General features: G+C 39.1%; 1 protein-coding gene across 1 annotated transcript in view; it reads right to left on the reverse strand.

Annotated features, from left to right (window-relative positions):
* The window catches only part of si:dkey-246g23.2 (solute carrier family 66 member 2), a 53,018-nt gene that overhangs the window by 32,713 nt on the left and 4,763 nt on the right, over window positions 1-15,542 (reverse strand). Inside the window, exon 3 of the mRNA XM_027161763.2 lies at window positions 15,268-15,401. Coding sequence (XP_027017564.2) covers window positions 15,268-15,401 — 134 coding nt within the window. The remainder of the gene's footprint in view (window positions 1-15,267; window positions 15,402-15,542) is intronic.

Below are 15,542 nucleotides of genomic sequence, written 5' to 3' on the forward strand. Positions count from 1 at the left end.
TTTTATGACTAAAAATTGAATACATAGAGATTTTTTTTGAGCTGATTTTATATGCTACATATTATCTGTGCATGCATTAAGTTTGTTTTTATTTAAGGGCTCTATTTCTGGCAGCAAAGCAGAAATAAACGATCTATTCAGCTATACTGTGTCTAAAATTTTACCTTCTTAATCTCATTGTTGTAGAGCACACACACAAATCTTAATTGTCATTGTTGTAGAGCTATTTTAAACAACAAAAAAAATCACTCTTGCAATCATGCAACATTTATAGATTTTTTTTATTTTTGGTGAATGATTGTCTGTTCGGTTTAGCCACACTCTTGTCTGAGAAATACTGCACCATTTATTTTACAAGTATTTTCTTTATTGAATGTCAAACTATATGCAAAGGAATACATAAATAAAATGTAGAATTGTTTTAATGTTGGTGTCATTCCGGGTCAAAAGGGAATATTTAAAAGCAAATTTCTTCCATTCTCACTTTTAGGAGTAAAGCTTTTTAATTAATTAAAAGTCATTTTTAACCAATTTAACCAATTAAAAAAGCTATTTTTAAATGTTATACCTGTTAGTAATGTATGTGCATTACTGTGTGTGTGTGTGTGCGTGCGTGCGTGAGTGCGTGCGTGCGTGCGTGCGTGCGTGCATGCGTGTGTGTGCGTGTGTGTCATGCCTGAGCACAGTTCTCTGCCAGAGGCAACACACTCACCTAATAACCATCTGAGACACAAGACTTGCTCAAAATGTAGGGAGAGGGCATAAAATGGACAGTGTCCAGATAGATGGAAGCGTAGATAAAGATGCAAAGGAAATCGTTTGCTGAAAATTGTGGCAATCAGTGATAGGATGGTGGCGGCTTGCTGAAGTCCGTCCCGAGTCATTCATCACAAAAATATAGACACCTCTACACATCCATCTGTTTTGTTGACAGAGTGAGTAGAAAAGTGTGACCCTCAGGCACTGCTGTCAAAGCATGGACAAACCCTGCGTCTCAAAACATCTCTAAAGAATTTTGGCATTTCAGATCCATTTGAGATGGATTATTATAAATGGATGCTGAGTTTGGGTGAGTCTGTGCCTACTGTAGCCTGACGGGATTGGAAGCTGATGGAGTCTTCTGTTATTGTAGCTCGTCCCACTCAGGGATGCTTTTCTCTTCACCATGGCTATAAAGAGTGATTAATTAACTCATGTTGACGAGGACGTATCCTCTGACCTCTGTGATTGCAGAATTGCTGCTGACTAGATGTTTTTTCTCCTATTTCCCCCCCATCCCTGTCTTATGCAAACACTAGTGAGTGAAGTGTGTGACATTCCCAGGAGAATCGGAAATATCGTAACAACCTGTCTGACAGCAGCAATCATGCCACAGTCAAAATCCATGAGATCAAATTCTTTTGCGGTTCAAACTTTCTGAAGCTCTTCAGTATTACTAAATTATCTTCAGTAAATTTCGGAAAGTTTCTGCATTGCACCGCTGCCACGTGATTGGCTGAGTGGATAATTACATGAATGAGTATTTGTACAGATATGCCTAATAAACTGGAATTTTTTTATATTTCAAATCCTTTTAACTCTAAAAATAAGAGCTGAAGATAACAGAATCCTCTCATTCATTTTTTTATTCTTCATCATGTCATCTTGCCCAATGGCAAAGTAATATACGGGTGGATCTGACTAATCCGATGAATGGGTTACAGAAAAAAGACAGTTGACAAAAGAATCTACTGCAGCTTTGTTGACCACAAGGTTACAGTAGAGGTCACAAAAATGATTAATGCCTCTCTCTCCCTCTCTTATTTTAGGTTAGTACAGTGTGTAGTAGAGCCTGTAGGAGCTCAGACATCTCCCACTGTCTGCTGTTTACTCCCATTAGACCCCTCCTGCGTGCGCTCTCACACACACACACACACACACACACACACACACACACACACACACACACACACACACACACACACACACACACACACGTATATTCTAAATATAGAAACATAAATCACGATATTGTTCTCTTTTTCCTCCTTCCTTTAAAGAACTGTAGATGAATATATTCATGCACCATAAGTAGGTAATCATGCGATATAGATTATTATTTTGCAAAGTCTGTAACCATCTTGTTTTGTTTCTCATTTACATAATGTCTACAGCTGCCCAAAGTTATCACATGCCCTGCCCAGTGCTTAATTCACACCGCTAGATTATCAGGCTACAATGAAATCCCATTAAAAGGTGCCATAAACTCAAATAATTTAATCTTTGAATCAGTCAGTGTTTTATCCTGGTCACGTAGCATACAACAGGAACACACACTAGATGGGATCCCAGTCCTTTGCACTAAATATGCATACACACATTCCCTTATTCATATATTTATATCCAGAGGCAATTTAGAGTATGTGTGGTGGTACTGGCATGTTGACATGGAGGTGGGAGATAACTGATAAACGTGAAAGACACCATCTGGACATATGAAACTGCAAACGGACAATAACCCGTGTTCAAGATCAAACCATGGACCGAAAAAACTAATAGATTTTTATCCTGCTGAAACTAAACATAGCCTTTTTTCTTTAGAATTGCATCTAAGCACTAAGAGGATCATGTCACATGATAAAAAACGAACATCTTAGACGCTAGGCTTCCTAGGTCAATTATAAATTCAAACGTAAGATTTCACTCATGAATAAAATGATTAAAAAGCATGTTTTCTTTTTTGTGAAGTTCATCTCTTTACAGTCTTGCTAAATGTAAAGAAAGTGATGTTTACGGTTGCTCACTTTGTTGTAATTTTTTTAACCCTACCTCCATGAAGATCAGGTAATGGGTCTAAAAACAAAAACAGCTAAAACAAAGCGAAAAAGTCATTTCCATTACAGGTCAATCTGTCATACACGGAGACGTCTCACACTTCTGCTGCTTTTCTCGTGATTCCTGTATCAGGCTTCACAGCTCCATCGATTATAGTTTCTGTAAGACTCACAACTGGTTTTGACCCAGAAAACGACGCAACCACACCCCCTTTACCCAGCAGATTCTCTGTCAGAGCTGCTTTATTGGACAAATCACAGTTGTTCTCTGGACCACATTGCTGGCCTTTCAACTCCCACATAATGAAATACTATATGTCCAAGCTGCTCGTTTGGCCTTTGATGGATGCTGCAACCCTTACTTTTAATGGGTCCGGGGAGAGAGTGTGCGAGATAGAATGCAAGGCAAGACCAATAGATAAGAAGACAGGAATGAGCAAGCAAAAAAAAGAGAGCGAGAGAGAGAGAGAGTCTGAAGTTCAGTCTGAAGTCAAGTTCAATGTGTGCTCTTTCAGTAGTAAGACGCAGCTGGCATTCTGATGTCGTTTCCTCCTCGTAGTTAGACAAGAGCCATGGCTCTGCACTGCTCAGCTCTGGAAAAGAGTGAAGATTGCTGACACAGGCTAAAACAGATATGCAAATTACTCTCTCGCTAACTCAAATGCCAGTATTATTCACACGGACAAAGATTTCGAGCATCTTATCCCAGAGCAGCCTATACCTACACTACATGATAAGCATCGACTTCAGCTTTCAGCCTTAGAATCACACACTGCTGCGGTTTTGGCGCGATGAAGTTCATACTATAGCCTGTCAATGAGATGTTATTGCCTAAGGACACAGGACCCTGGGGGCTCTCTCATCAGTTGTCCATCTGCACTACATCAATCCACTGCGCATCAGCAATCTGTCAGTACGGGCAGAGGACTCAACAGGACTGAAGGTTAAAGCTGATACTTTTTCCTCATGCCAGATGTCAAACATATCTGAACTTTGAAAGGATTTGGTGTCTCTCTCTCTCTCTCTCTCTCTCTCTCTCACACACACACACACACACACACACACACACACACACACACACACACACACTCTCTATCTCTCTCACACACACACACACACACACACACACACACACACACACACACACACACACACACTCTCTATCTCTCACACACACACACACACACACACACACACACACACACACACACACACACACACACACACACACACACACACACACACACAGTCTCTCTCTCTCTCTCACACACACACACACACACACTCTCTCTCTCTCTCTCTCTCTCTCTCTCTCTCTCTCACACACACACACACACACACACTCTCTCTCTCTCTCACACACATTCTCTCTCTCTCTCTCTCTCTCTCTCTCTCTCTCTCTCACACACACACACACTCTCTCACACACACACACTCACACACTCTCACACACTCTCTCACACTCTCTCACACTCGCTCACACTCGCTCACACACACACACTCTCACACACACACACACACTTACACTCACACACACACACACTGAAATTCACACTCACTCACACACTCTCTCTTCACACAGCTGATGTGAAAGTGCTATATATGAATGTACCTGTACAGTATATCAGGCAAAAAGCAGGGGACATGAGACACATATAAAGTTTAATAAGGGGGAGGTATTTTATTTATCCCTAAATAATAAATATGAGATACAAGAACATGCTCATCTTTCCTCTCTCTTTAAGATTAAAGTGAGAAACTTGTGCACATGCTCTCAGTCATACATCCTATAAACTAACCAGACCCACACACTTGCACATTCTACTGAGTGACATTTAGCTGAATGAATATAGTAAATTATTACCTTTAAACATACACACACACGCATGCACACACACGCATGCACACACACACACACACACACACAGACACACACACACACACAGAGAGAGAGAGAGAGAGAGAGAGAGAGAGAGAGAGAGAGAGAGAGAGAGAAAGAGAGTTACAATACCGTTTGATAACTTATTGGGAACTGTGTAGTATGATGAGTAGTACTACGTGAAAAAAAAATATATATATTATATATATAAATTAATTATAATATATAATGTATTTATAATATTATATTATTATTTATAATGTAATATAAATAGTTTTATTATTCTTTAAAAATTATGCAGACACCTGACCATTACACAAATATGTGGCCTCAACAGTTAATTCAACTCCAGATTTATTCTCCCTTTAAATGTCCTAGGAAGGATTTGACTAGATTTAAGCGTGTTGCTGTGGGGAATTTGTGTTCGTTCACCCACAGAAGCATTAGACAGCTCAGGCAGTGATGGCAGATGAGGAGGTCTGGGGTGTAGCCAGTGTTCCAGTTCATCCCAAAGCTATTCAGTGGGTTTGAGATCAGGACATTGGAGTTCTTCCACAACAACCTTGACAAAGTATGTTCTCATGGACCTCACATTCTCATAGGGACATCGGCATGCTGGAACATGTTTGAGCTCCGAATTTCCTAGATTATTAAGACGATTAGTTATTAGGAAGGTGCGCTGAGCATCAGGAAGTCAACAGGAGGATTTTACTTTCACACAGTAAGATGTGACATGAACTGACATGACCATCATGGGTCGATAGCAAATAAATAAATAAATAAATAAATAAATAAATAAATAAATAGTGCATGCGGTGTTCATGTGTAAGTAGATTATTAAACTCAAGTAATATAGTGGAGTTTGAGAAAGAGGCAGCATCATGATCCACAGATCAAAAAAAGGTTAATATTTAATTCAGATATAGACACAGAGTTTTCAGAGCACTAAACAGACACAGATGCAGTGTCACTGCATTACAAGCCTACACCAAAGTCATTAGTATTAACTACTAATTAATACCGGGTAACTGCTCTGTAAATCATAATAAACTGAAGTTCATTATAAGCTAAGCATTAATTACAGAGTTAAACACAAGCATATTAAAAAGAACAGCCATCCACAAGTGTAGGTGAAAACACATCAGGACCTACGTGTCAGCGATGAGGAGGCGGAGGCTCGAACCCGTAGGTGATTCTCACCTGTGTGTACTCTCGCTGAGGTTACTTATATATTATTTACCGTTTAGAGAGAACACCATGAACCGGAGTGTGTGAGAGAGCTGAGCTGAGCTGAACTCTGTCTGTGTACTGTATGTGTGTGTCTGTGAGAGAGGAAATGCTGAAAAGTGCATGCAGAAAAGCTTAAAATAAAAGCAGCAGGAAGTCACCTGTCTCTAGAACCCTCCTTCCCACCCACAAATGCCAGGATTCTACATTGTTGTTATATATTATCCAAATAATACATAATAAATAAACACCCTAAACCACAAGGCACTGCTGCCGAACGTGTATCGCAAATTAAAATACTACACCGACAATGAAAATAGAAATATATTTTCGTGTAACAGTGTCGGTTCGGTTGAAGACGACGCTTGAGGATTTCCTTCGGAATGGTTCTTGATCTAATCAGTACAGCACTCGGTTATACTATTCCTTTGGTTTATATAGTATTAAATGTACCGTGTCTTTTAGACTCAGAATCAGCTTTATCGGCTCTATCCGCCAAGTCAATAGAAAAATAAATTATGTATCTACATAGATTCCAGTAAAATATATTGCACTTTAACAGACAGGATATGTAATGGTGGGTGTGCTCTGTTTAAAAATGGATATAAGCTGTGAGAAGAAACTGTTCTTATATCTAGATGTCCAGAGTTTTAACCTTGCAGCTCTTAAACCTTGCAGTTTTTTTAAAATCCAATTCATAACGCTAATATCTTTCTAGTTAGCTAGTAGAAATATATAGAAATGGTATATGGAAAAAGAAAGGAAATGACAGACCATTACACGTTTATTACACTTCTCGTAACACCGGGCTTTTTTTATTCTTTGGATGTTGGATAGGTAAAAGTCGATCAACACACAGATCCGTCTGCATTTTCATCCTGATTAGCGATTCAGGCGTGCGAAACCTGCTACGCTGTTAATGAACTGTTGATAAACAGAACGTGGCTGCGTTTGAAATTCGTGTCAGTCTTTGGTGCTGAAGTGAAGCGTGTGTCTAGTTGAAGAGCTGCTGACTTCAAATACACCCAGTCGCATGAGGCTTAAGCAGCATTTTATACAAAAATCTTCAAGCAACATATTTTCTTTCTTTCTTTTTTTTTTTTTGACAAATTATTTCATGTCATATTATATCATTTAAACATATCCAAAAGAATTTTCACTGTAGCTGATGGATTTTAGATTTTATCTCCCATTACATGTTGCCCTATTAAGCTACTTCAATTTTTTTCACATATCAAATACGAGTTACAAAACAGCAGCCTTTTAAATAAACGTTTAAATGAAAACGCAATGCTTCTGAATTCTCAGAAGGTTCACAGGTTTATATTAACACTCGCGATCGTTGTTTCTATGGTAACAACTTCCACACGGACTTGTACGGACGATGCTTCGTAGAAACAGTTTGAGAAATGTGTCATTGTTAATATGCTGTCATTTTTCTTCATTTCTTTTTTGGTAAGAGTCTATAAAACTATGAAATTCGTGCCTGTTTTGTTGTTCCCATGTTCAGCATTGACTTGTTTTATTCGGTCACACTCCACAATGGTGGCTCATATGAAAGTAGACACTCAGGGCTTTGAGAATTTATAGTTTTATAAAAACTTCTGCCTTTACCAAGCCTACTATGGGCAATAGTTACATAGAATCCCCCCCCCCCCCCCCAAAAAAAAGAATAGAATAGAGAAGAAAATAAAAGAAAATAAAAGAAAAGAAATAAAAATGGTGATATCAAACCTTTTCTGTTCTGAGCTACACTAAAACTAAAGCCAACAGTGTCCTGTCTCATTTTACATCAGACTTGCGGAAATAAAATAATGAATTTCTTTACGCCGATTGAAAATGCCTGATAAGTTGAGAATGTCAGTGTACTTAAAAAAAAACCTTTAAACTATAAAAGTTAAAGCTGCAACTTTTTAGTTTTCTAACACAGGAAAGCCTTCAGTATAGAGAACTTTGTGATTTCCCAGCTACATGACAAGTTTCATTTATTTTTTTATTAATTGCAAGTGTAAATAAATCAGGCTGGCCAGGGGGATAACTGTTCCCACTGCAATAAATGTAACTATAAACACATCAAAAATGATGTTCTTTAATAAAGAGAAAACCGTTAATGTTGACTGTGGTAGAGTTCCTGTGGTATAAGAGCAACAACACAATTCAGGACACAGCGTTACTGGAAAAGACCAGGGCCAGTATTGATAAAAATTCAGGGAATCATCTCAGAGAGCTTCTATTTTAGCTTTGAAATTTCTAATTAGGAATCTTATCATATTAGTAATTCAGGACTTATCTCAGAGCAACTCTGAGCAAGGACAATACAAAAACTGTTATCTTAGAGAGGGCGGGGCTTAACCCTGTTACTAGGTGCGACAATTTTGAAGACTGTGATTGGTTGTTGGTTGTCCAATAAAGAAACGGGGCGCTTTTAAAATCTGGTCTATTATACGTTTTCACTTTGTCTCTATTGTTTAGATGTTATATCGTGTAGGGAATTGTGACCAAACATATTAGAGATGTGATTATATCTGTATGTTACAAATGTAATAAATGTAAATGTAAAACATCTGGCCATAGTGCCAAATTATATCATTTCTGCCTCTACGGCATTTCGGCTCTGCTTCAGAGATGTTAGTGTATCTCTAAACATATATACGTTTCTGTGTTGTGTCGAAGATGTTATCTCTAATATGATTGGTCACACAAATAATCCCTACATGATCTAATCTGTAGCATCTTATTAACTCACTACCATTATTAAATATTGTATACAATACATTTCTCCTCCCTCTTCACCTTTCGGCCATTTTCTGCTCTGCTAAAGAAACACTTAAGCCTCTTAAATGTCCTCCTCTCTTCTCCAAAGATTTTTCCTTAGAGCCTTATGAGATTAAGGGTTAAGATGCTTTATCAATAACTTTTATCTTTAATATGATCTTCTCTTTCATGTTAAGGGGAAACGCCTTTTACATCATTAGGAAAAACTCTTTACACTAAGAATTATTATGAATTCAAGCCCAGGGTGTTAACGGTAACTCTGCTTCCCCAGCATCTTGTTGATTATTTTCCTATAAGATCATGCTACAGTGTTTTACGGCTTACTTATCAGATAGAAATCCCTTTCCTGGTCACACCTAAGATGTGTGTGTGTATCTTTTGTCTGTGGAGACATGCAACAGTGCTGTGAGACAGACAACACTGCCACTCCTAGGTCATCACAATAAACCCAGCAGCGTCTCATTTCCCTATGTAGTGCCTGAGCTGTCTAATGTAGTGAGAGTGAGTCTTAGTCTGTTATTATGTAATCGCAGCATGGACATGCTAAATATGTCGATTCAAAGATGCACTTTTTATAGCTTATGGCTTGTATTTGGAGTACAATTAAGATTCAAACACGTGCAGTTTTAGGAATCATTCATTTCATTCATTCATTTTCTACCGCTTTTTATCCGAACTACCTCGGGTCACGGGGAGCCTGTGAACATGCAAACTCCACACACACAAGGCGAAGGCGGGAATCGAACCCCCAACCCTGGAGGTGTGAGGCGAACGTGCTAACCACTAATCCACTGTGCACCCCTTTAGGAATCATGAATACCGATTTGCATGCAATATAATTACAATCTCGTCATTACTCCTCAGTCAAAATGTAACTACAGATGGAGGCTGGTAGAGGATGCTGTTTCTTGTTCTTGTTGAATGATTCCAATATTCTTAATAGGGCACTCTGACATTTATAGAGTGACATAACTCTACATCTGTCACAGAGTGTATCGTGGTATTACTGAACCTTGTTTATGTGAAATGCTTTACATTCTGTCTCTGTGTGTGTTACTTATATTGATCTCATTTATATATCTGAGTAGTTAATAGTAAAGGGCTTTTCTCATGGTTCCAGCAGTAGAAGCTTGGTTTTGGATTTGAACTCGCAACCTTCCAATCAAATGTCGGAACGGTTGAGCTAGCGATGTGTGTGTTTGTGGTTTCTCCCGGTCATGCTGTGTGCAGTTTTTTCCAGCGAGGGTGTGATTGTGCAGGTGGCTGCTTGTGAAATCTCTTGTAAAATGTACTGTGCTGAGGGAAACAGCCTTATGTTTCAAACAACCCACCCTGCATATGTCCGTCTGTCTCCATCTGTAAGCACACACCATGACCGCCTGATAGGAACTCCCCGAGAGCCCTTCATGCCTGGTCTGCACTTCTCTGCTCCACTGGATATGAAATCTTATACAAGTGCTTAGCAGCCACTGAACAGCCACCGAATATGTGAGGGAAGTAGACTGCACATCAGTAAGGACAATAAGCTTGGGTGTGAGTGAGACATGATAGTGAGGGACAAGCTGGACTGCAGAAAGACTTCCTCATAGCAACATGGGCTACCACACGATTCAGTATGATACTGAGTTTACCAATACACTTATTAGAATGAGCATGCACACACACACACACACACACACACACACACACACACACACACACACACACACACACACACACACACACACTTACTTAAATGTTTAAGAGACCGGGTTTTTACTATTAGTTCACTAGGTCTAGTAAAAACATGTATTTCTTTCTCTTTCTCTGTGTAATTTATACCAAGTTAAATTTGACATTTTATATATAAATCTCATGAATAAATTCTGAGTTGAACTAAAAATTAACAAGCCCCTGCACTAAAAGTCACATTAAATGCTAGTTTCTTAATGAATCCTCAGTTTCTGTATTTGAATCTCAATTAAAAGTTCGACCGAACATAAGAAGTCAAGTCAATATGGTGTAAGTGTTGTCTGAAGCCCTGTTCTGACAGGATTAGTGACACTGGGTGATTATTTTACACGTCTCCTCTACAGAACTTTAATTACGACACAAAGGTTGAGCTTTGGCAGTCTGTTCGCTCCGTGAACCTGGATGATGGCAACACATGGCCACATGATCTTATATATATTGTATTGCACTATATGAATGCACTGAATTATTTATGATCATGTCTATTTATTTTTCAGTGTGGAGCCTTAGATGATTAAAAGCCTTACAGAGATATGACGGATTGGTCATTTATATTGCATATAGTTCATGATATTGCAAGCCACCCGTGATTGAGCTGGGATGTACCACATACTTGTATGCATTCAATGGAGTATACATTACGCATTGGAGGATTCAGGTCGTAATCAGACCTCAGCTCATCAACTCCTGGTTTTAGGTACGTCACTGGCTACTGAATGCCAGGGGAAGGTGAGGTATACATGTGGATGTGCATGACTGCACCTTAGAGGCTGTCACGATCCAGTTCAGAAGACAAAAGCATAGAACAGAGAAATTAAATTGCCATGAAATTGGCATTTCAGATACCATTGAGGAGAATGTGTGTAGACGAGCCCTGAGACAGTATAGCACAGTGTAGGATGTGCAAAGCCTTGGTCATTAGCCGTCAACGTCAGCTTTGCATCAGTGAAAGACGTAAGGTGGTAAGATAATACAACCCCCAGCCCACTGCCCGCCTCGGCGGAATTCCCCAAAGGGATTTCCCTTTGGAGCAGACACAGGATGAAGCTCTCAGACGTGTCTTTCGGTAACTGATGTTAAATGGGTTCAGCCCGACATTACAATCTCCTTCCCCTATTTCACAAAGAATAAAGATGGCTAAGAGGGCAGCATGTTACATTAGAGGATTTAAAAAATGTACAAAGATACAACTGACTGTCCGTTTATTTTCTAAAGAATCTAAGCATCGCATGACATGTTGGCAATGTGAATATAACACATTGTTATACTTGTAGCTGTTCTTTTTAATCGTCCCTTCAATTAGCCACTTTTAGTGTACAGTTACTGCAATCCTCTCATTGGCTTCATTATGATCTTTGCATTGCCAATATGGACATCATGGAAATACAGATACACAATTCAGATAAAGTATGCTGAAAAACCAAATACTAGCAAATACTAGAGCAAATGCTAGTACTAGCAAATAAAAAAAAAACTTTTATCCCCAATACAAGGGTTGAACCAGCCTTATATGAAGAGATCTCACATTTTTGCATTTGACTAGAGATCATAACCTCAAATTATGACCAGGACAAGAAAGAAGAAAAAAAAAAACCGCACCCTAAAATTACAAGTCTTACTCGGTAACTCAGGGTTGTCTAATTAACTCAGGTAATATCAAATCAAAATGCTTGTGCAAAGCATCAGAAGTAAACGATGTAGCACTTCTTACCTTTTCTGTTTTTCTGTATATACAAGGATTTGCTTTAGCTCAACCATATTAACTTGTTGAATCCATAACACTGACACGGCAGATCGCTGTTAAGGAGGGAAGCAAAACTCATCACAACAGCTTTAGCTAATAAAAGACGAACACTTTGTAGCTTGAATGAAGGCTGAAAATGACATTACAGCGAGAGCCAACTTGACATTTGGCAAAAAAACTGTAGGACATTTGGTCTGTATAATTCTGAGGAGACGATGGAGAGAAACATAAATCTGGATGTTTCAAACTGAAGATTAAACAGGATGAATTTATTCCAGGCCCAGATGCAAACCTAACCCTGAATAAGGCTTATAAGATGTAAAAAGCCAAGTGTTAGTTATATATTTATTTATTTGTTTATTTTACCTTCTGTGGCTTATGCAATACAACTGTAGCATAGTAACACGTTCTAATCTGAAATGGTTTAAACTAACATTTTCCGAATGCTGTTGTGAAAAGAAATGACTTTGAAGACAGACACAACAGCACATACAGTAAGGCCTAGAAAGAAAAATCACACTACTACTCACACTAAGACTTCTCCGCTCCAATCGATCAGCGTGACAGGTAAATTAGGCTGCTGTCTGATTCCACATACGGCTTTCTAATTATTACCATATTACACATTTTCATCATCCCATCTCCTCCCTCGGGCAGCAGGACAATAAATGGCTGACTAATATTGAACCTTCTTGTGGACATGGGAAAAGCCAATCAACTAGGGCTTGAATTCTTCATAAATCATCTCTACTCTAAACTGACCCTACGTGAACCCCGACATCGTTTTCTCCAGTTTGACTCCCGCAGGATCAACCGGTAGCCTCGCACAAAAACAGCAAGCAGGGCATCTGACTGCACTGAGATCGTCTTAGAGTCTTTTGCCACCAAGTTTGGCGGCATGATTTTTTTTTTTCACATAAACGTTTCAACCAAAGACACCTGAAAAATGAAGAATGCTTCTCGTTCTTTTCATTCAGCCAACCAGCACAACAATAACAGTTACACAGACAGCATATTAGATATTATATAAAGACTTTGTATAGTCTCATACCTGGAGTCAAAGGAATGACTCACTCTACAGTAATATGAGGTGAAATGACACTATAGTGAGGTGAAAACAACAGGAGCTTTAATAATGCTTTACTGTGGACTATGGCACCCTCTTCTGGCAATTCTGGTGCACTCGGGATTAGTACATAATAGAGCAGAAAGGGAAAAAAAGACCTACGGGTGCTAAATGCTCTTAAAATCTGCTTGAATCGAGGATTAAATCCATTTATTCAGAGCGTTATCTCTGCTGCAGTGCTGTTTCACTGTATTCCAGTCCCATTCTTAAGGAGGCAACACTTCTGTTCTCGATCCGGCTCTCTGCTGAGCTTGCTTATTTTGGGCACATTTGGGAGCAATATTGCATTTATTTGTCTCGAAGTAGAATAATGATGAAACCAAATACGAATACATTATCCAAAATAAACCGATAATGCATTCTAAACAAGTGGGAAGTTTTTAATGTTCTTGGGGGTGAGAGCAAGCAGTGAGATATGAAGCCTAAAGGATAAAGAAAGGCCTCGTTCATTAACATGAATGAATGTACAGTGTCCACTATCTGGTCAGGCTTGCGGTGGTTGAAATTATGCTAGCAGATTATTCCTATGTTGTAAAATAAAAATATAAAATATAACCCAATAAAAATAGGAGCGAAGTGTGGTACAATCAAAAATAATGATGTGCAAGTGGGATTTTAACAAAAACTATCATGCACACATCACTAGTTGAGACCAGATTTAAACTACAATGATTTAGCTGAGGTTGTGGAACTATGTGAGCCAGAATTTACACACAGCAGACAGGACTTGCACTTATTCCCAAGTGTTCTCCAGTGTTTCTAGGAGAAAGGTGGCAGGATTTAATAACTAAATAAAATAACCTCAGTGCAAATGTGTCATACACCAGGTGATTCATCCCCAGGTCAGGATCTTGCCATATCCCTCCACAACGAACTGACCTCCCCTTCGACCATGGCTCACAACCTTGGGGTATCGATGGACAATGTTCCTAATATGACAAACCAGGTCATTTATTTTCTCTTGTCATTTCAAAACTGGACTACTGCAACTCACTGCTGGCAGGTCTACCTATGAACGCAATTCGTCCTCTGCAAATGACGAATCCACTGGCTTCCGGTAGCTGAACACATCAGAATTAATAATACTGATGCTTGCTTACAAAGCCAAAAATAGACCAGCTCCCTCTTACCTCAAAGCTCTTATTACTCCTTGCATTGCACCTCACACCCTTAGATCTACCAGCACTGCTCGAACGATGTATACCAACCTCTGGTCCCACTATCTCTCAAGACAAGAGGTTGGTATCTTCAAACGACGAGTAATGACCTACCTCTTTACTTACTTTCCCTGTTTTCTTTATGTGTATATCTTAAATAAAAGGTTGATGATATCCTAACTCTGTAACCTAGTGAGCCAATGTTAATGTATTCATTAATAGAGACTTGTTTTAAGGGCATCTGCCAAAACATGGCCAAACGTATGAAGAGTTTTGAACATCTTATTCCATAAAGCATGGGCAATAATACCAAGTTGTTCCTTCTTTGCTGTTATAATAAGCTTTACTCTACTGGGACGGATTTGCACTAGATTTTGGAATGTGCCTGTGGGGATTTGTGTTCAATCAGCCACAATGCAGAAAAAACTGCAGACCGGTCTTTCAAGAAAACCTGATGTGCCATTTAAATTCATCCCAATGCTACAACATATAAACTTTGTGGGAACAGTTAGAGGAGGATCCTTAAGGTGTTAAGGTCAGGTGTCTGCAAAAAAATTAGCCATATCTAGAGCAGCAGACAACTGCTAACACCTTAGAAGATTAATGAAAATACCATGGCAACAAAAAAATAGCATCAGTATCGATGAATACATTCATAATATTTCAACAGAAACATATTTACTGGGTTTTAAATTCCTGAACATAATGTGTGCCAAATTTCCTCTTTGGATAAAGTGCTGCCACTTTAATCATTTATTGTACTATAGGATGTGATGTAAGTGATGTTAGTGCACGGCTAAATAAAAGGTCATTACCTGTGATGCGGTGCTGTTTGGTGCTGACACGGTTGCTAAGCTGGACATTGCAGCACAAGTGCAGCATCGCCAGCATGGTGAGAATCATCACCACACTCTGAACAAGCAGAGTCAGCTCAAACTGCTTCCCGACCCTGCACACACACACACACACACACACACACACACACACACACACACACACACACACACACACACAGACAGAGTTCCTGTTGCATAATCACATCTCACAATGCAACCCCTGAGTAGTGTAGAGAAGGAAAAAATACTTCCTT

The sequence above is a fragment of the Tachysurus fulvidraco genome, chromosome 13, assembly GCF_022655615.1.
Source record: "Tachysurus fulvidraco isolate hzauxx_2018 chromosome 13, HZAU_PFXX_2.0, whole genome shotgun sequence".
Lineage (NCBI taxonomy): Eukaryota > Metazoa > Chordata > Actinopteri > Siluriformes > Bagridae > Tachysurus > Tachysurus fulvidraco.